Source organism: Chrysoperla carnea, chromosome 3 (genome assembly GCF_905475395.1).
Source record: "Chrysoperla carnea chromosome 3, inChrCarn1.1, whole genome shotgun sequence".
NCBI classification, from domain to species: Eukaryota; Metazoa; Arthropoda; class Insecta; order Neuroptera; family Chrysopidae; genus Chrysoperla; species Chrysoperla carnea.
In genome coordinates, this window is record NC_058339.1 from 20,000,536 (window position 1) to 20,022,814 (window position 22,279).

General features: G+C 28.5%; 1 protein-coding gene across 1 annotated transcript in view; it reads left to right on the forward strand.

Annotated features, from left to right (window-relative positions):
• LOC123295153 (G-protein coupled receptor dmsr-1-like) overlaps positions 1–22,279 on the forward strand; it is a 66,290-nt gene that overhangs the window by 23,276 nt on the left and 20,735 nt on the right. Inside the window, exon 3 of the mRNA XM_044876384.1 lies at positions 20,883–21,082. Coding sequence (XP_044732319.1) covers positions 20,883–21,082 — 200 coding nt within the window. The remainder of the gene's footprint in view (positions 1–20,882; positions 21,083–22,279) is intronic.

A 22,279-nucleotide genomic window follows, 5' to 3' on the forward strand; every position in this document is an offset into this window, starting at 1 on the left:
TCAAGTGTTCGGGGATAATGTTTGGCAGTTTTTGACAGATGAAATCACTTGTTTAAAGCAATCTTCAAAGATATAGTTGCTGTCTTATAATAATATCTTTCATAGAATTTAAGTGTAAACCAGGAGAAATTGTTTCCAAAGAAGAAAACCTTGCCCTATTTTTTCTTTGGCATAAAATTATGACAACAACATGTGTATACGACAAAATTTTCTATTAAAATTATAAGAATTAACATATTTGTTCATTTTAATGAATGCACATTAATGAACTTTTGATTTAACTATGAAGAATTAATTCATTTCTCAAACGTTTCATGTAATATGAATCTTATAGTCATTTTACAAGTGAGCAAACACTTATCATCTAAGTAAGACATCTAAAAATTATGTCAAAAACATATACGTTATAAACGAAACACTACAAAGAATTCTACAAAAGTTTTGTATTCAATTTAACTAAATACGGAATGCATATGAACCTGGCAAAAATAAGGATGCTGAACACAGAGAAATTAATTCATTTTGATCAGATTGTCATTTCAATCCTTATACTTATTGCTTGCTATTCCTAGGTTTCCTAATTAATACAGCATGATTTTCTAAAAAAGTATCCAGTCTTATATTTTGAAAACGGAATTTATGGTAAAACGGAGATTAACTTTGTTTTTTTAAATAATTTTCCAACAACATATTTTTTGCACCCCATTCTTGTGCCAAAGTTACCAAGAATTGCCATCTAGGAAAACCATTTTTCAAATATAATGAAAAAGAAAATTTTGTTTGCTCCTCTCTTCGTTAATCTCGACCTTGGATCCGCGACTAAGGTATGTTGATCTTACGTTGATCACACGTGATCTCTGCTTCAATCTACCGGACTGAAATCCAACATAGAAAGCTTTATCATTGCTACTCAGGACGGTGTGGTAGCACTCATTAATAAGGTAAGCATTTTGGGGGAGAAGGCTTTAAAAAATTTATTCATGTGCTCCATTCTTACGTAATATTTTGAAACGTACGTACACACACATACACATACTTCTTCTCCAAATTAGTGTTAATGCCTTGTCCTAACTATGAAACCCACGAAAACAAGTGCGTTGTGTTAAAAAAATTACAAAGGGTTAAGCCTAGATAATTTTAAACAAGGAATTCAACTTACAAATTTGATTTCCATTGGACTCAGAGGTTGAGATCAAATTGTTGACGTCACTTCTTTCCATCCTGTACACAGTATTGAAACAATTAGGTTAGTTGTGAGACATTTGAATGTATTTTCAGATAAACTCAATCTAATTTTAAATAAGGATTCGTTAAGAATAAGGAAATATTCAAGAAATTTAAGTATTGGATAAAAATTGATTTGAAGCATACGAACGATAGAAATACCATTATTTTACGAAAAATAAATGTGAAAACTATAAGCAATATTAAAACTCTAAGATACCTTGAATATGAATTTATATAAAATGCTGTACATGCATGAAAAATTTTATTTATTTTAGTTTATGCACTATTTCCGTTATATATAACTTTGAAAATATTATGCAAACGACGCGACGGTATGTGTTTAATGATGCACCATATTGTGTGATTCAACATATTGCACTGTTATTTAGGAAAACAAACGAAATTGTACGGTGGCATTATAAAAATGATATCTAATACAATTTAAAATATAAAAGAAAACTAAATAAACATATTACATTGGTTAATGATATTCTGAACGATAATGTTAAAAGTAATATAAAACGGTGTTCTTTTATGAATGGCCTTTTACATATATTGCAATCTATTAACAGGGTCGTAACATAGCGCCGGTGGCTAATATTTAGGTTGCTAATATTTAGGTATATCCGAATCGGCTTTAACGATTTTGATGAAAATTCGTATACTGATAATATTAAACATAAGAGTAATGGCAAAATGGGGAAGAGTCGCCATAATCGTGTAATTTTACTTTAAAGAGTCTGTACATTTAAATGATTATTCAAATGATAGAGTATCAATTAAAGTATTTATTTATCTCAACGATTCCTAACGAAACATATTTTTAAGGAAGTCATTACTCTCCTAAATAATTCTGGGGTATTTTGCATAAGGAACTGATAAACCTTCAAAATCGAAATTTTGTTGATAATAAATAAAGTTATACAAACAAAATTGTATGAAAATTGTAGTTATTATTAATATATTCACTGTTCATTAAGAGGTACTATTTTGGAAATTTTGATTAACCAAGTATGTAATCCTACTAAATTTGAGTCATACTTTTCAAATTTGTAATCAAAATTAACCTAGCTCTAATAGGTTTCAAGGATGTGGTCCTGATCCCGGAATTAAGCACATCATTGCTAGCAAGCAAAAAACTGACATCGCAAATGAAAAGAATGACTCAAAATTAGTGGGTTCCAAAAAAAACTCGAATAAGATTGGATCAAACTTTGCCTGTGCTATCAAAAAATTTGAATTTTTTAACTTTATGACGTCATCAGAATCCAAAAAATTTAATTTTGCTCTATCCCATCCAAATTTTATCCAATTTTGAAAAACAAGTATGCAATCCTACTAAATTGGGGTCATACTCTTCAAATTTTTTATCAAAAATAACCTAGCTCTAATAGGTTTCAAAAAAATGGGGTCCTGGTCTCGGAACTAAACACATAAGTGATAGTTCGCGAAAAACTGACATCGCAGCTGAAAAGAATGTCCCAAAATTAGTGGGTTCCAGAAAAAATTCCAATAAGATCGAATCAAATTTGCATATGTTATCAAAAAAATCAAAATTTTTAACTTGATGACGTCATCAGAATCCAAAAAATTTAATTTTGCTCTATCCTATATAAATTTTATCCAATTTTGATAAACCAAGTATGTAATCCTACTTTTGGATCATTCTTTTCAAGTTTGAGATTAAAATTAACCCAGCTCTAATAGGTTTCAAGAATGTGGAGTCCTGGTCCCGGAACTAAGCATATAAGTGATAACTATTTTTTGATTATTTTTAACTACAAAACGAGCTATTAAACATAATAGATAAAAATGGTCCATTCTGTATAACATCATTTCGAATTACCAATAATACATTTTAATGGCCGAATGCCCTGCTTAAATGTCGTGTCCACTAAAATTTGAATGAAATGAAACGCCTAAAAATTTGAATGTCTACGGCATAAAAAATATTTTACTATGTAAATCGTTAAAAAAAACTATTAAACAAATTTTGAAATAATTTAATAAATATTTTATTTCTAGATATAAAATTTTTATGAATCGTTTACGATATTTTTATATTTAATTAAAATCACAACCTGTAGGACTAAATTAAATTTTGAATATAAAATACCTATATAAATGTGCTACTTAATTTTATCACAGAAACCCGTATATTGGCTTTGAAAACAGATTTTCAGTCATTTTTAACTTAATTTTAAAAAAAATTAACCAGAAGTTTCAGTATTTTCAGAGGCTTAAAGGATAGACTAAAATTTCAGTGTGTAATCTAGAATCTCAGTAAAATTGAAACTCAATTTTCATATATTTTTAATTATTGTATCCTTTAAAAAAAACTTACATTTTTTTGTGGTCAAAAACTTTGTAAAATAAAATTAAACCATAAATTTCTTGATTATATAAAGTGTCAAATAAATATAATGTTTTCCATATCACAAACAATGTGTAAACATGCATTTATAGAAAAATACAAAACATGGAAGGTGATCAAATATGAAAAGAGAGTTCATACAGATTTTATGAAATCCCACTTAAACTGTTGTAGTTTATGTGAAAACAAATACATACTTTTGTTTTGTTTGATAAACATCAATTATTCATAAACCCTTTTAGACAATGAATACACAACTCGGTTCATGTTTGTAGTATTTAAAAGGTGCCATCATTAATTATTTTAGGGTACATTCATTTGTTTATGTTTATACATCCCTATATCCTTATAAAAGTATATATTATAAATGTGAAAGTAGGGATGTTTGTTTGTTACGTTTATACGCCAAAACTAGCGAATGGTTTTTAATGAAGCTGTACAGAAATATAGCTCATACATCATAGTAACACATGAGCTATTAGTTATAAAGATATAGAGATATTTATAAAAAAAAATTATATTTAATCTAACATATACTATTTTGAATTTTTACAGAAATCTTTAAAACAGTAAATTTCAAACAATTCATGGCAGCTCTGATATACTCAATGAGTTATGACTATTTTACAATTAAAAAAATTGAAAACTGTGCATATCTTTCAGCTGCGTAAAATAATCCCTTCAAGTGTTATGGAAGTGGTTCAATGAGATCAAGAGAGGTAGAGGCTATAAAGCGGTGGTTTTGAGCCCAGTGAAGTGGGCGGGTATCAAGCTAGTCATAAATAAGATAGATATACTAGTTCAATTAAACTAAATATCTAAAAGGAATAAATGCATCTTGGAAGTTTTCCACACTTGTTTATTAGGTTGTAAAAACTTCGTAAAAAAGTTCGACCTCATTGATTGAATTACAGGCGTACCTAACCCCCATTTTATGTGAAACATTCTAGGAAAACAAAATAATATTCCAGAAAATACTTTCGCAAATTTCAAAATTTTCGAAACAAACAATTGACTGAATTGAAACAAACAATTGACTGAATTTATTGTTAAAATACCATTTATAGACAGTATTGATTACGCTTTCGTTTGTTTTTTTATTTTTTTACGTCATGTAATTAAAGATTTATCTGACGTAAAAAAACATACGAAAGCGTAATCAATACTATCTATAGATGGTATTTTAACATCTAACTCAGTCAATTGTTCGTTTTCCCTTGGTTTAATTCGCTTCAAACTCAATTCGATCAATAGACGCAGAGATATTCTAGAAAACGTTATCAAAGAAAACAATGTAGAGATAAATTGTAACAAAATCGCGAGTAGAAGGTCGCGCGGAACGTTCCGAAAAATTTCTTTTCTCTGTTTTTTTACAACAAAAGGAACCTATTTGAAAAAAAAGTTAGCCTTATCCCAAAATTGTCCGAATTGATTATCAAAATCCGTTAGATTTACCCCACTATATAGAATTTTTAAATCCAGTAAAATAATATATGATTTTTTCACATAGCATTAAAAGCTTAATAGACCAGTGCCGAAGCCTTCAAAAATGATAAAAAATTAAAAAAAATTACAGTAGGATGAAACCCATTAGAAAAGCAGGGAAATATGATAAAAATGAGAGGAAACATAAATTACGGTCGATCCGAGTTCGGGAAGTGGGAGGGGGTGAGCTTTTAAGGGTAAAAAATGGTTTATCTTGATTTCCGGCAAAACTACAAGTCCTATGGAAAAAAGTTAAATGGCAAAGTTGTAGGCAATAAAAAGATCTACAACTTTTGTATTTGCAATTTTTTCACATAACCTCAAAATTTAGGTGAAAAATTGAAAAAACCAAGTTTTTGGTTTTTTATTTATATCTTTTTCAAAAAATTTTTTTTTTCTACGAAATTTGCTGAAAACTTACCTTATTATGTCCCAAATACACTGTAATTTATTTGATTAAAAATATTTATTTTTTCGCTTCATTTTAACTTAATATCAAAAAAACACCCTAATTTTCAATCGAAAATTCTGACGTCAAAATATCAGCTTTTTTCAAAAAGTTTGGGGGCTTTTTGTTCGTTGAAATATCTACTTTCTGATGGTGTAAAAAAAAATATACATTACTATAGAAAATATGCTTAGAAAATGCAAAAAATTGAAAAAACCTTTTTTAATTACTATGTACAATTTCATCAAAAAAATGTGATTGCTGCAATTTTTTTTTAGTTAAAAAGTTTATTTTACTCGACATTCATCTCATATTGGAGCAATTTTCAGAACCATGACAATTTATGCATAAATTTGTGCATTTTAAACCATGTTTTCGGCAGCCACATTTAAACTGTTACATCCAGTTTCACAGCTGCAGCAAATAGTTTTGAGCAATACTTCCGGAATTAAATCCTTTTCTGTAAATTTGGGCATAATGCCACGCTGATGTTGTTTCCAGCCCCAATCTGTTGCTGTCAATTCGTATTGCGTACAAAATAATTAAAAGTTTAATGAAAAAATTACAGTCACAAGGATTTTCCTGTAAACAAGTTGAAGAAGATGCTGATGCCGACATAATTAAGACCTCGATAGAAGTGGCCAGAGATACTAATAAAACTGTTATAGTTGTGGGTCAAGATATTGATCTTTTGGTTCTTTTAAATCAATTAAATTCAAATAATCATGACATTTATTTTCTCAAACCAGGCTCTGGAAATGAAAAGGATCTATTTTTCACGTCTAATAGTTTCAAACATGAATCCTTCAAAAATGTTGTTGCATTTCTGCATTGTTTTTCTGGTTGCGATACAACATCTGGATTTGCCGGAAAAGGAAAGAAAAGTATCGTTAATTCTATATTAGACGCGAAAAATTTGTCAAATTTGGCCAATGTTTTTTATAAAAAAGATGAAAGTAAAGAAAATATAAAAAAAAATGGATTACAATTAATCAAATCTATTTATAAATGTTAAAAAGAAAAAATAACACTGAATCAATTAAGGTTTCAAAAATATCAATTGGCAAAAATTAAATCATCTTTCATTTTGGCAAACCTTCCACCCACAGAAGGAGCAGCAGAACAACATTGTTACAGAGCATATTATCAGCTTCAAACTTGGTTGTGTAACGAATTGACAGCAACAGATTGGGGCTGGAAACAACATCAGCGTGGCATTATGCCCAAATTTACAGAAAAGGATTTAATTCCGGAAGTATTGCTCAAAACTATTTGCTGCAGCTGTGAAACTGGATGTAACAGTTTAAATGTGGCTGCCGAAAACATGGTTTAAAATGCACAAATTTATGCATAAATTGTCATGGTTCTGAAAATTGCTCCAATATGAGATGAATGTCGAGTAAAATAAACTTTTTAACTAAAAAAAAATTGCAGCAATCACATTTTTTTGATGAAATTGTACATAGTAATTAAAAAAGGTTTTTTCAATTTTTTGCATTTTCTAAGCATATTTTCTATAGTAATGTATATTTTTTTTTACACCATCAGAAAGTAGATATTTCAACGAACAAAAAGCCCCCAAACTTTTTGAAAAAAGCTGATATTTTGACGTCAGAATTTTCGATTGAAAATTAGGGTGTTTTTTTGATATTAAGTTAAAATGAAGCGAAAAAATAAATATTTTTAATCAAATAAATTACAGTGTATTTGGGACATAATAAGGTAAGTTTTCAGCAAATTTCGTAGAAAAAAAAATTTTTTTGAAAAAGATATAAATAAAAAACCAAAAACTTGGTTTTTTCAATTTTTCACCTAAATTTTGAGGTTATGTGAAAAAATTGCAAATACAAAAGTTGTAGATCTTTTTATTGCCTACAACTTTGCCATTTAACTTTTTTCCATAGGACTTGTAGTTTTGCCGGAAATCAAGATAAACCATTTTTTTCCCTTAAAAGCTCACCCCCTCCCACTTCCCGAACTCGGATCGACCGTAATTTATGTTTCCTTTCATTTTGATCATATTCCCCTCCTTTTCTAATGGGTTTCATCCTACTGTAATTTTTTTTGGTTTCAAAAATTATCTACTCTGGTCTATAACCATATAGTTCCAGTGTATTAAATTTCACAGTTAGTAATTTGAGAAAAAGGTACCTATATGTATGATGTATAAGCTCTTTTTTCAAACGAAACATGTTGAAGGATTTTCAACGAAAAAAAAAACTCGTAAACAGCAGAGCTGTATCACTAACGTTACATTTCCTCCTTATCAGGCGATTTTCATTATAAGATGATAGAGGTGCGCAGTCTTAAAAATCGCTAAAATTAATGATATTTTGACAATAAAAAGGGAAGGAGCTGATATATTTACATCCCTAAAAGAAACTTTTTTGGCACTTCCCCTACTTTCAGATTTACAATCATGTAGCTCAGTTTTCTGGGGGCTGAGCAAATGTGCAAGGAATTAAAAACAATATTGATCAATCATTCCCAAAATGTCTTAAACTGTGTTCTAGGTATGTCCATCAAAGCTCTTCATCGACCTTCGATAAAGAGCATAAGTCTATATTTTCGTAGAGAATATGACTAATTACAAATGGATAAAATAAATTATATACATCGAGAAAGCTAATTATGTTAAAAAAACATTAACGTACCTTTTATGAATAAATTCACAGCCGAAAATCATATCGATTCGATCCAGTTATAGAAAAAAAATTATTCTATTATTTGTTTTTTTTCTCTTGCTTACACTATTCGCACTTGTTGTATTGTTGTAAGTAGAAAGGATAGTACAATCTAGTCTTTATATATACAAAAACGAAAAAACTGAAACGTTTTCTTGGATGACGTGAGTGCGTGCACTAAAAAAATATTTTTGGAAGTTCATCCCCTAAGGAATTAAAACGAGGGTTTAAAGTTTGATATCTCTTTTCGTTTTTGATTTAACGTGTCGATAAACAGACGGACAACTGGAAATGAACTAATTAGGTGACTTTTATGAACACCTTTCACAAAATTTTGTTGACAGCGTCAATATTTGTAAGCGTGAAGGCTGATATTTGTAAGCGTGAAGAAAACAAGACTGTGAAGGAAGTAAATATATTTGTATAAAGCTTGTCTAAAGGGAATGGCCAATAACGCACTTATCACACGTCAATTTGGTTTTTAGTTTTTTTCTATTGTTTAAAGATATTAAAAATCAGTGATTAATTTACATGATGATACATTTACTTAGGATCATCGTGTATATGCATTCTGATTAATGTCCTTTATAAGCGGAACTCGTTTTTCATAAAATACATTTAAAGTGAGGAAATGAATGGTTTTTGTGAGTTATTTCTTCCAAAAATGATTTCCTATAAATCTTTAGGCATTAATATTTCGAAAACTATGGTATATATCGAAAAATTTTACTCTTAATTTTCGTATAATTTTTCCAAGTTCTAATAGAATCCATTCTGAATATTTGAAGTCTTAAAAATTTTTATACCTAATCATTTCATCACTTCGGAAACGTCCTTAAGATACGATGTATTAGTTAAAAACATACAAATACAAATATATTTTTTATTACCATTGAATGTAGTTAGCTATTAAAGATAAAACAAAGACCCATAAAAATATGTTTTTATGCCTATAAAGGTACATAAAGGCATTAATTTTTGTTGTTGTTTCTTTCCTCATTAACTACAAAGTACCTGTGAGATACGTTCTATAAGTATTTTTCTTTCGTACACATTTTCCATACATTATAATTTTTCTTTTGATAATACGGTAATATTTATATATTTTTTAGTATTCATTATTATTATAATATTTATTTTCAAGTATATAAAGCATTATTATTGTCATCAAAGTAAAGTAAAGATGATAAAAAAAATTTAATATAGCTTTTATGAAATCTTATTAAATTAATATTCAATATTTATTCAAAATGATCTTTGAATCGAAAATATGCTTTATAATTTCATTTTTATTAAAATAGTTATTTTTATGTTTGCTTACATAAAAAAAAAATTTACAAATATAAATTTAAAACGGAATAAGCATTGAAATACAACTTACCTATACCTATTACACAATTTTCCCTTTTGGAAACCTGTGGGATATTATCTTATGTACTCTTTCACACAAAGTAATAAGAGTATCTTTCTTCACATTTCCTCAATGGATAAAGTATGTATATGCTATAACAAACAAACACATACATAATATATATGTAACGTATAAATTTAAAAAAATTCAATATCTGTATACATACTATATAATGTTTCTAACCTAATTTGCGCTCTCGCGCGTAAACAGTGATGCTTACGAAACATGTATTTCAAACAAAAGTTGTTTATTTTTTTATGAGGCACATTTTTTACACTTAAACTTTTGTTCTATCTCTATCGGTATGCAAGATGGGTTCTACCGAGCCAAGATCTAATTGACCTTTGTTGCTCATTGACGAACTCGACCTCACTTTTTACGTCCTCAGCACGCTTTAAAAATTCCAGCTTAATATCTTTTTTCCTTTTTGAGTTAGCGAGTCGACTGACAGACAGACTGATGGACAGACAAACAAGCGGAAATGGGCTAAGTAGGTACGCCTATACCGAACTTTTCTTCGTAGCATCAATTTTCTTAAGCATTACAAACTTGGGAATAAACTTAGTATACCTTGATATATTTCAAATATACATGGTATAAAAAGATATAACAATGGAAAATATTAAAAAACACTTAAAAAATTTTATAGTTTCATAGGCATTTATTGATCCTGTTTTTATAGTGATTTATTGTTTGGTGGGTTACATAAAATTTGAACATAGTCCGTGTACCGTATAAATATTACAATTTAATCTGTATTTTTGTAAATCTAATTTTTCCCGAACATATAGACTAAAGCATTGTAAAGCAGGTCAACAGGAAATCGTTATTCATTAGTAAGAACTAGGTTAATTAGAGCTAGGTTAATTTTGATCACAAATTTGAAAAGTATGATCCAAATTTAGTAGGATTGCATTCTTAGTTTATCAAAATTTGATAAAATTTGGATGTGATTGAGCAAAATTAAATTTTTTGGATTCTGATGACGTCATGAAGTTAAAAAATTCGATTTTTTTGATAATACAGACAAATTTGATCCAATCTAATTGGAGTTTTATTTGAAACCCACTAATTTTGAGTCATTTTTCTCAACTGTGATGCCAATTTTTCGCTAGCTATCACTTATATGCTTAATGCCAGGACCAGGCCTTCACATTCTTGAAACATATTAGAGCTAGATTAATTTTGATCTAAAATTTGTGCATTTCGTGCCAATATTTAATATGTTAAATTCAGTGAGCGGAAAATATGGCTTTAGTGATGAATCGATCGTTGTTGCACTCGATTTTTTTACATTTTTTGTATATACATGTAAATAGAAATATTTTAAAATTGTTAGTTTTTAGATAACAGTTAAGTGTAAATAACTACTATGTATAAAAATAAAAATAACTTTTTTACCAAAACCAATTTGTATTCCCACTACCAGCTTATTCTATAAAATATATGAACCTTGTTGGAGAAGGTAACAGCTTTTAAAAAAAGTATTATTTTAAACTTATTATAATTGTAAAACAACTTTTACAATGTTTTACAGTGAGATTTTGCAAATATTTGTTCAAATATATTTTTACAAAATTTTACCAGAACTTTACACCAAAAGTAATAAGTTGGTGGTGAACAAAATTTTATATGTTCGCCACAATTTTGGAAGAAATTTTCAGTTGAATAATGACTATATGCAAACTCTTATACATATATAATCACGTGCATACCTTAAGACACAAACGTTGGATAAACGGCAAATACTTGGCGAAGGAGGAGGATGAAACGATTGAGGGGAGAGGGGATAGATTTTAGGAAACTAACATTTTCGACCAACAACAGTAGGTGATGATACGATAATCATACTATAAGATTTTGTTGGTGTCAACAGATTCGTGATAACTCGAAAACCTGCGAGTACCGATTTTGGAATCATTTCAGAACTGTAGATGAGCTCTGCATCCAGGATACCCTAGTCCTATGGTACACCAAGGAAAATTTAAGACACTATATTCCCCGATCATTGTCCCCGAAAATATCCGAGTTTTCGTCATAAAATGCCTTACGAAAATGCATCCTAGCGTACCAAAAATATATTCATGAATTGTATCAAAATAGGTTACAAATTTTATTGACTTCTTGAATGCAAAATTAAACCGCACCTCGGTCTGTCGTGTCCGAAATAAAAAATCGATCGCAAACAGTTTTTAACGTTATATCGTCTCGCCTAATATAGATTAAAAGTAAAAATAAATATGAAAGTATAATAGCAAATAATTACATTTGTTAAATACATTTTATAATTCTATGTGCTTGGAATTATGCACGTATTGAGGCTATAAATACACATTCAAATGTACATATTTTCATATCGATTAGCTTACATATATGATATTTCCAATCTTTAATCCATTAATTTATATATTCCAGTAAGGGTGCCAAACTAGAAAAATTTTATGTGCTTTTCCCATAATAATACTTTAATTTTTACCCGACTGTTAAGGAGTGGTTGTGTAAAATTCTTTATTGCCACGTATCTTCCAAACGGTTTAATTAATTCTAACATTTAAGGTTTCACTATATTTGTCTCAAAAACCCAATACTCCAATTATCTTAGAGTTTCACGTCTGAATCTAACGAAATAAGCTGAATTTTTGTACCAACCTTTATTTTGATAGTACAAATGTTGTCTCAAAAGTCACATAAGGTCACGCGTGCGCATCCTTAGATATTTAAGGTCAAAGGTCTCGAAAATCAGTTTTTTGTGAATATCTCTTTTTTTTTGCTAATTGTAAAGGATGAAATTTTCTATAAACTTTATCTAAAACTTTTTTTGTACGTTGAACTGTTTTTGAAATAGAGGGCGCAGAAGATGGTGTGCTCAGCTTAACGTACTTCAGTGCTGGGTTATTATTTGTAAATATAGGATATTTAATAATTTTTTAAGTAGTTTTTAATGAATAAATATGGAAAAAACCGCATAATAGACTGGGATTCACGATTGATCCTATACGGTCGCTTTGCCACAATAGCAGCTGTCATACCATTTTTTTCTAAAAGTACATATTTCCGATAAGTGCAAATTCTAAATTTTTATTGATAATACAGCAATTTGTAAAAAATGCTGATACCAGGATAGACCTCGTCATACTGGGCTTATTTTATTCGTCTTTGTAATCACTATCTCTTAATATAAAATTTTTTTAAATCCGTATGAGTGTACTTTCAGGATTGTGGGCTCCTGGACTATGAGAAATCATGGCTAAAACAAAGCTATTGATATGATTAGATTGAATCAAATTCAAGTGTTAAAATAATACACGTATTTTATCTTAATGCAGTCACGTCTTTATATATGTATAAGCAGACAATAATGATTGATTGATTCATGACTACAAATGTTTGAAAACCAATAGCATCCATCATATTTCTTCTTTCAATTCCATTGAATTGAAATTTAATTACTTTATTTACTATCGCATATAAAATAATAAACAAATAATAAAAAAAATAAATAATATTATCAAACAAAATTTATGAATTTTTTTAATATACAAATATTTCTACAAACTTTTCTTTTAATATATTACTTTGAGTAGTTGTAATAAACTATTCAAAATTTAATTAAAAACTTTTATCATACAAGTTCAGAAAAGATAATTAAAGAAATGAATTGCATCGTCCATCATGTACTTCTTATATTTACACTTATTTAGAGTATCGTCACAACAAATGCACAATGTTTGAAAGTTGCTTTCAGGGTTGGTGTTAGTTAATATTGATACTGCGCCAGATCACAGAAACCTCGAAAATTGTACTTTTAGTTGTATTTAATAATTTAAAAAAAAATATACTTAAATTTTTTTTAAAGAATTCTCTTAAATATTCATTGGTGGGAACAAAAATTTATAAAGGAAGTTATTTCCCTTTTTATTTTTCAAAAATCCTGTTTTCCCAATTTTCATTTTTCACACAGAAGTACAGTGGAATTAGAAAAAATTAAAATAAAATAATTTAATTAGTAATTATTTTTCTTTTTTACGTTTTATGTGAATGCATTGTCATCTACTTCTGAGCTAATGTCCAAATTTCAAGTATGTAGCTCGTCGGGAAGTTGGTTTAAATCAAATACAAAATTCTACCCAGACATACAAAAAGCGAGTTAATAAAAACATGTTAAAAAGAGTATTTTTACCTGTCCTGAGACTATAGAAATTTGTCGTATTCTGTGCCTGGGTGTAAAAAATGAAAATTGAGAACAAGATTTTCGAAAAATAATGATACCCAGAGCAGGTTGAATATTATTACCCATAGTTTATCCGAATTTCAAAACGATAGAGTGAAGGGCATAATCGTAGAGCTTGAATTTTAATTGTATCTCTAACCATTTTATCTGGAAAACCGCTTTTCTTTATAAATTTTTTCTCCCAATGAATATCTTAAAAAATTATAAAGTTTCACGCCAATCAAAGAATATTTAAAATTTACGAATAACAGCCTAAACTATGCATTTATATTCTTAATTTATTGTTTTACCTAACGGATTTCCAACAATTTTCCACTTCCGGTACTGTTAAATTTTTGTGACTCTTTGAGAGAGAGAGAGAGATTACTCTGAGGATTATATTTTCTTAATAGAAAAATTATTATACTTTTAAAAACAAATTATGGAAACTACAAAAGCTAACAAACTTTCTACTAAAAATGAAAGTTTCAATCTTTCGTTCTTTTTGCAACGTCTTTTATAATATGCATTTGTTGTATGAAATTATAGACTCAGCTTTGTAAACACCACATAAAGCAAAGGATATAGGAAAAGGAAAATAACTTCCTTATATATGGTTATTTCCTTAAAATAATCACTGCAAAGCCATATAAGGTAGTTTTAACTGTTGTGAGATACTAATACAAAAAACTTTATACCAATAACAGGAACTCAATGATATAATCACGCAATGAACGTACGCCTATGTAAGTAAAATATTGAATCTATAAACAGTACGTTTACTTCTAGATTATTTACCGGAAATTATTTTGTAACGACATAGTCAATTTTATATCTATGGTTCTAAAAGCAATCACAAATGCAACTATAAATACATCTTTGATTCCAGATTTAACTGTTTCTTTGCCAATATATTACACTGGTCTGCCAACTTTATTCTAACATAATTTCCAACTTCATTCATAATACTATTAATATTTCAGAATAATGCACTATAAAAAAAGTATCGGGCCCTGCCGGTCGGTCGGTATAAGGGGCAGAACTCCACTACAAGAAAATAAACATCAATGTATGTATAGTCCAGAAATAAACGTACTGTACATATTTCATGTGTGTGATATTGCAATAAACTTTATGATTCAAAAGAGGCAATTATAGTACTTTGAGGTAAGAACATATGCCATGGTATTGGTTGTTCAGAGAATATATAACAAAAGAGTTTTTATCATATATCCCATAGGATGGCGATGTTTGTAAAATCTAAGAATATTTATATCGTAATAGAGTACCTACCATACAATAAAAATTTGTCTGAAACAAGAGGAAAATGTTTTTGAGGAAGTACTTTTATACAACATCAAACAATAATATAATAACAGCATATTACACGACTTACTGTTGAAAAATACATATGTTGCACCCTCGACATTATGGCAAGAGTCCATTGGTACACTCGACATTATATAAAGAGTAAGTCATTGGATAAGTTTTATATTACGAAGTTTGTGGAGTCTAGCTTCGTTCAATATGTTTGCTGTCAAGTATAAATCTTTACATTAGAGTGTCTTCATTCTAGGCGCCAAGTCACTTTTCCTAGCCTATGCATATGACTGTAAAAAATTTCAAATCGATATTCCTATAAATAACGAAAATATGAGAGTGTCTGCATCTTAAATACGACACACTATATATAAAATAATAACTGATTGATTGGCTGGAATCCGGATGAAGATTGATTAAGACCATCGTGTTATAGCCTACACCTCTCTTGCTTTCACTTACCCCCTTTCGATAACACTCGAAATAAAGATAGGAATGTTTTTACACAAGTAAAATAGGTGCGGTTTTCTATTTTTAAATATAAAATAGTCATAATTCATTGAATATATCAGAAAAGATGGCCATGAAATGTTTTATTTTGACTATTTTTACAGAAATCTGTAATTTATAGTAATGTTAAATTAAATAAATTGTTTAATTTTTTTAAATATATCTTTATTAATTATAGCTCATGTGTTATTCTGATGTATGAGCTATATTTTTGTAAAGTTTCATTCAAATCCATTCATTAGTTTTTGCGGGAAAGCGTAACAAACAAACAAACAAACATCCTTACTTTCACATTTATAATATATATAAAGATTCGAGGTAAAATGAAAAAACCCGAGACGTAAATTGAGGGTTAGTTGTTGAGACGGATATGCATTCGACTCTTTTCATAAATATTTTACGTCAATATCTATTGAATTCTTTTATAATTCTAACTTAAATGAATTTAAAGAATTTATGTTGTCGATATATTTTTAAAATATTTGTTTACTTCGTTATTGATATTCTTCAGTTTACATTATACATCAGAAAAATTTTTTAAAAGTGGTTTTTTAAATTATGTTTTAGTACATATGCTAATATTCAATACTTTTTTTACTTCGGTTGGTCCCTTTTTACCCGGCTGTCAAGGAGTGTTTATGTTTTCGCGCGTATCGTGTCTGTATCTATGTATGTTCTTTATTACCTCGTAAAATTCAAACGAATCGATCGATTTCGACAGTTAAAGATAGTGACAAGCTAGACAAGGTTTTTTTGACAAGGTTTCGTTAAAGATAGTGATACGATAGAAATCCCGCTCGATAGAAATTTTACGAATAATTTTTGTATAAAAACGACAAATTCTCAGAATGGTTGGAAAGTTCTGAAAGAGATCCTCTTAAGTTAATAAAGGTAAAATTTTCTTTAAAATTATTTATGTTATTGTTATTATTAACTTCATTAATTATTACCAAAGGCGTTAACATTTATTTTCTCCACCCTGCTGCTATAGTATATTTTGACAATTCTAAAAATATTTATCTTTGACTACAATAATTTTTACCTTCGGGTTTACAATAATACTACACAATATTACCTACTCATTCGAAGGTATGTATAAACTTAGTATAAACATTAGACGAAACAAACGAAGTTCGGTAATCAAAACAATTGAAAAAATCATAAAATCAGGTTAACTATAGTATTAAAACAAGCTGAAATATTTTTAGTAATTGGGCTAAAAGAGTCTCATACGAAGAAAATTGATTCAATCCATTTTAATGGAATTTAATAATAATTTGCATGCATTGTTCAACTTTGCATGTAATGTTGTATGAAAATCTTAGCAAATTAATATCACACCATCCAGTGAAGTATCAATTCAACAAAGGTAAAATTTGGGCCTCCCTCATAATACTTAATAAACAAATAGCAGGTGTTCTCGTTGGCAAATACAAACTCATAAGTGAAATTCACAAAATTTTAAAAACCCCCGACAAATGCGATTTATTCCTTGTAAACCAATTTTTGGAAACTTAGCTATAACATGTTCTCAATCAAGTCGGTTCGACCTTTTAATGACTTCGATTCCACTGAAAAACATATAGACGCACAAATAAACACTTTAAACTTATAACACTTCTTCTTAAATCAATATCAAAATGCTGGTCAAGGACAGATGAGATCAAAAGGGGACAAATTTTTGGAAATATTTTAATTGAAATTGAAATATTTAAGTTGAATTTGATCTTTTGAATAATTGTTTTGAATTACCTAATTATTTTACCATTTCACTTTTCATAATGAATTGGACCAGATTTATATGACCATTCATTTCCATAGTAGTTATTTATATAAATACAATTATATGTCATGCTTTTCCAAACTGAATCGATTTCGATGATCATCGCCAATTTTTTTGTTTTTTCAGGTACGAAAACCTAAGCTCGCACTTGAAACATAGCTAAAAACACTCTCTGTTAAATTACAAATGATACCAAAAATATAAAATCGATTCATTCGTTCAGGCGCTACGATGCCACAGACAGACGCACACACACATAGCGGTCAAACTTATAACACCCCTTTTGTTAGTTCGGGGGTTCCAAATAGTGAATGCGAGTGCGGCAAAGCAAATCAAGAACTGAAATGCAGAATGAATTGGGTTTACCAGTCTTCCATGTATGTATGTACGTACGCACTTGATGATTTATGATATAAAATATTATTATGTTTAAACAAAAAGTAAATTATAATATATACTACATACATAATATATATAAACATTATATATATATGAAAATATTAATTTTGTAAAGTTTCATATTTAATATATAGTTTATGCTAGCAAATTTATTTATGAGCATATAATTTCATATATATATATTCGTTGTGTGCGTAGTCATGGTAGGGACAATAAAATCGATGCCAGCGCTTCCAGTGAAAAATTTTAGCGTTAAAGGGGGCTGTTATTACTAATTTGCAGTTCTTTACATGCTAATGTTATAGAAATGTCAAATTAAAATTATTGTAAAACACTAATTAATTAAACCTAATGCAATACAAATTGTGAAAAAAAGAAATCAAATTGCACAAATATTATTTTTCAAATGTAAATTATCATAGTTATTTATTTAAATTTGTGAGACAAAATATTAAATTTTCAATGTAAGTCTTAAATGCAATCCATACAATTATATATGCATCCATACAATTCTATAATTAAAGTAGTGTATCGTTACCATGGAAACGAAACTCACGCACGGAGCGAATAACGTATATAAAACATTAACTTTCATTACAATATAAATATTATCAAAAATAATAAATGAGAACTCTAGGCTTTTTCGAAATAAATTTCGATTTTTTGCCCCAATTTCTTACATCAATTTTTGTATTATATAAATACGTATTTCGACTGCCAAGTAGTCAGCATCATATGAATTAGCTAATCATAATTACTATTATAAATAGCCTTACTTGTTGCTAATTTGGTGTAGATACCGTCACCAAATTAACAATGAGTAACATACGCTATTTATAAGGAGGAAAGTGCTATATAATGATCCCTCAGGGTAAAATGATCCCTCGTTGTTTTAAATGAAACAAGCCATAATAATAATAATGGATTTTACAGTATATTTGTCGGTAGATGGCTGCTCAATGAAGGTGTCTAATGTTTTTTGGGTCCATGTATGTGAGTTTCTTTTGTCCATGATAACTTGAAAAAGCCTGAAAAGATTTAGAACTCTGTATTCCGTCATTTTCTAATGTGGTGTTTTTTAAATGATTTCAATTCTTGTTTTGCCAGCTACTTTAGAACAAACGTAAAATTTAAATTTAGAATTTAAAAATTTGCGCTTAGAAACAAACTTTTACTCAATTTCTAGAAGAATAAGAAAAATTTTAGTGAGAACAATTTTGTAGTTGTTATTAGTTTGCAAATTTTCGAGATGATGAATAATTACTTCTTATTGTACCTATCAAGTTTCAAAACGATGCTTATAAACAAAATTGAAGTTAAAACATAACACATATTGTTATATTTAAAAAGAAAATTAAATATTCAGAACTTGTTTTAAAGTTTATTTCTATAAAACATGCTAAAAGTTTTTATTTCGTTATTGTATTAGTCAGAAAAGCAGAAAAATTTAATAATTGCTAATAATGTTTCAGTAGTTTTACAAAAATTTAAAACAAACACTAAATTACTAAATACTTGTACTTGATAAACGTCGAAATTTGTTCGTAAGTTGAATAAATACGTTTTTCTGAAAGAAGTTTAAGGAGTGAATATTAAATTAATTATTTATTATATTTTTTTAATAAATTTTCATTCTTTTAAATTACCTTTTGAAAAGCAGTACATATAATTAAAGAAATCTTTATCCATATTTTAGGCTCCCTTTCATATTCTTGGAAAATATCATTGTTGACCGACTGATTTCCCAATAATGGGTCCCGACTGCTAATACTGGACTTGTTTTTTTATTTGAGTTTTAATTTAACGCAGTCTGGCTTTTTTCCTTTTTAAATTAATTTTTTTTTTGTGTGTTTGTGTGCGTGTAATAGAATTTGTTTGTAAGTTATTTGAATAAATATGGCTAAACCATTGATTTTACGGTTGGCTATACACGTAGCAATGACAATTATTAACAGTTCATGGAATATGAGTGATTATTTATTAACACCCACCTAGTAATGGCGAGATGTTTACATATTTTATTCTAGGATTAATTAAAATAAATAATTGGACATTTTTTTAAATAAATAATTGGATAACTTTTTTTTATTCGTTTTAACAACTAGACATAGAAAAATCAATTTATATTATTTAACAAAGAGGATTTATTTTGACGATTTATAAATTTGAGCGACACAAAGAATTATTTACTGGTCAGAGCTACCGAATTTCGAAGGCTTAATTTTATGTACAACGACATTTTTACCAGGCTGTTTACAAAAAATAACTGTTCAAAATTCTATTTTAGAAATTTTTGTCTAGACAGTAATGAATAAAATTTAAGCCAACCATATAGTTGGCGTTGTTTTCGGCATCCTCAAAACTAAAATACACCATACCAACTGTTAAACATTTGATTTGATTTTTGGAAACATAGCTATAAAATGTTCTCAATCAAGTCGGTTTGACCCTTTATGGGCTACGATGCCACTGAGAAACACACATACCCACAGATAAACACTTTAAACTTAATAATAACTCTCCTTCTGAAATCAATATCAAAGTGATGGTCAAGGACATCAGATATGATGAAAAGGATACTTAGAGAGCTATCATTTTTTGGAACAAATTTTTGGAAATGTTTTAATTGAATTTGAAATATTTGAGTTGACTTTGTTCTTTTGAATTATTGTTTTGAATTAATTCGAAATGAATTAAACCAGGTTTATTTGACCATCCATTTCCAAAGTAATCATTTATTATGTTAAAATTGTATGTCATCTAAACTGAATTGATTTTGAAGGTCATCGTCAATTTTTAGTTTTTTTTTTTTGGGTATGTAACCCTAAGATCGCACTTGAAACATAGCTAAGAACATTCTTCGTTAAATTACCTTACGAATGCCACAGACAGACAAACACACAGACACGCACATAGCGGTCAAACTTATAACACCCCTTTTTTTTTAATGCGAGGGTTAAAAATACAATTGAAACAGTGAAAAAATCTGCAGCTTAAAATTTCTAATTGCATTATTTATTTTCTGTTACAGGTGAAATAATGGACATTCTAGCACTGTTGAATTCCGCTATCAATTTCATATTATACTGTGCAATGAGTCGACAATTTCGTACAACTTTTAACATGGTATTTGGTGTTCCACGATTGGCACATCGTTGGCTTCCAGTTTCATTACATCCTGAAACCATTGCTGCATGCGATGGTAATGGGCATACAACGGCTGTGACACAGGTGACACAAGTGTAGCATAAGCATCGAAATAGTACGACTACCACTACAAAAACAATCCTTTTTACGCATAAAAATACTAAAAAATGTCAAAATAAGTCTTCATCTAACACGTATTGTGGTTTTTTATTGTAGTGACTTTTCGACTATATTTTAATAAAATATATAATCACTGTTGCGTTAACATGTATATTTTAAACATCATAATTTTTGCACATAAACACCAAGAAAAACTTTTTTTACTTAAAGAAAAATTGTACATAAAATTTAATTCTATGGTTAGATACTTAATATTGCTCTGTTTGGAAATCTTGTACATATTGAACGAATTATCATCTTTACAAAATTTAGAATTTGAATCTCATTGGTTATGGTCCAATCATATCACATAAAAATCTAAAGATACCCGATCGCTGGTAAGCTGTAGCAAAATTTATTTTTTATACCGTATTTATAAAAATTTAATTTAGAAAAAGTAGTAATTTATTTTATTTTCGAGAAATTACTAAAATTTGCTCATGCCCAAACTTATTGTTAAATAGGGTATTATCGTTAGTCAAAAATAAATTATAAAAATATTAAAATTAAAAATCGTAATTTTTAAACTGTATATCACATGACCTAAAACGCGGGCAAGCCCTGCTGTGATGTCATATCGGTATGAACCATAGACCTTCAGTTAGTTCAGTGTAGACAGCTGGGAATAATATATCCATAGATAATAAGTATTTATATTTATTATAATCACTTGTCTATGAATATATCTATCAAACTTATTTCGTATAATGATACCGATATTACGTCACCAAGTTGGATGTTTGCTTTTTTGACAGTTTAAAAACGGTTTAAAATTTAATTTAAGTTTTTGGCAAATATAGTAGAATACCCTATTATGGAAAATATGATTTTACGTTTTTTAATTTTTTTCCACATCTTGGCCACATTGCAGGTTAATTGTAAAATTAATAAACTTTGATATATCCAAATGTTAGGGAAAATTTCGATCTAGAATTGTAATGTGATTGGACTAAGCAAGATCTGTAAATACTTATATAAGTGTAATGAGTATCTCGAAATATTTCTAGTGTGTACAGAAAAAATTCCCATTGAAAAAATTAAATATTTATTGCCGTCTGCAAATTAATGTACATTGAGTTTTGTAAATATTTATTTATTTATTTTATTCAAGAATTATTAAAT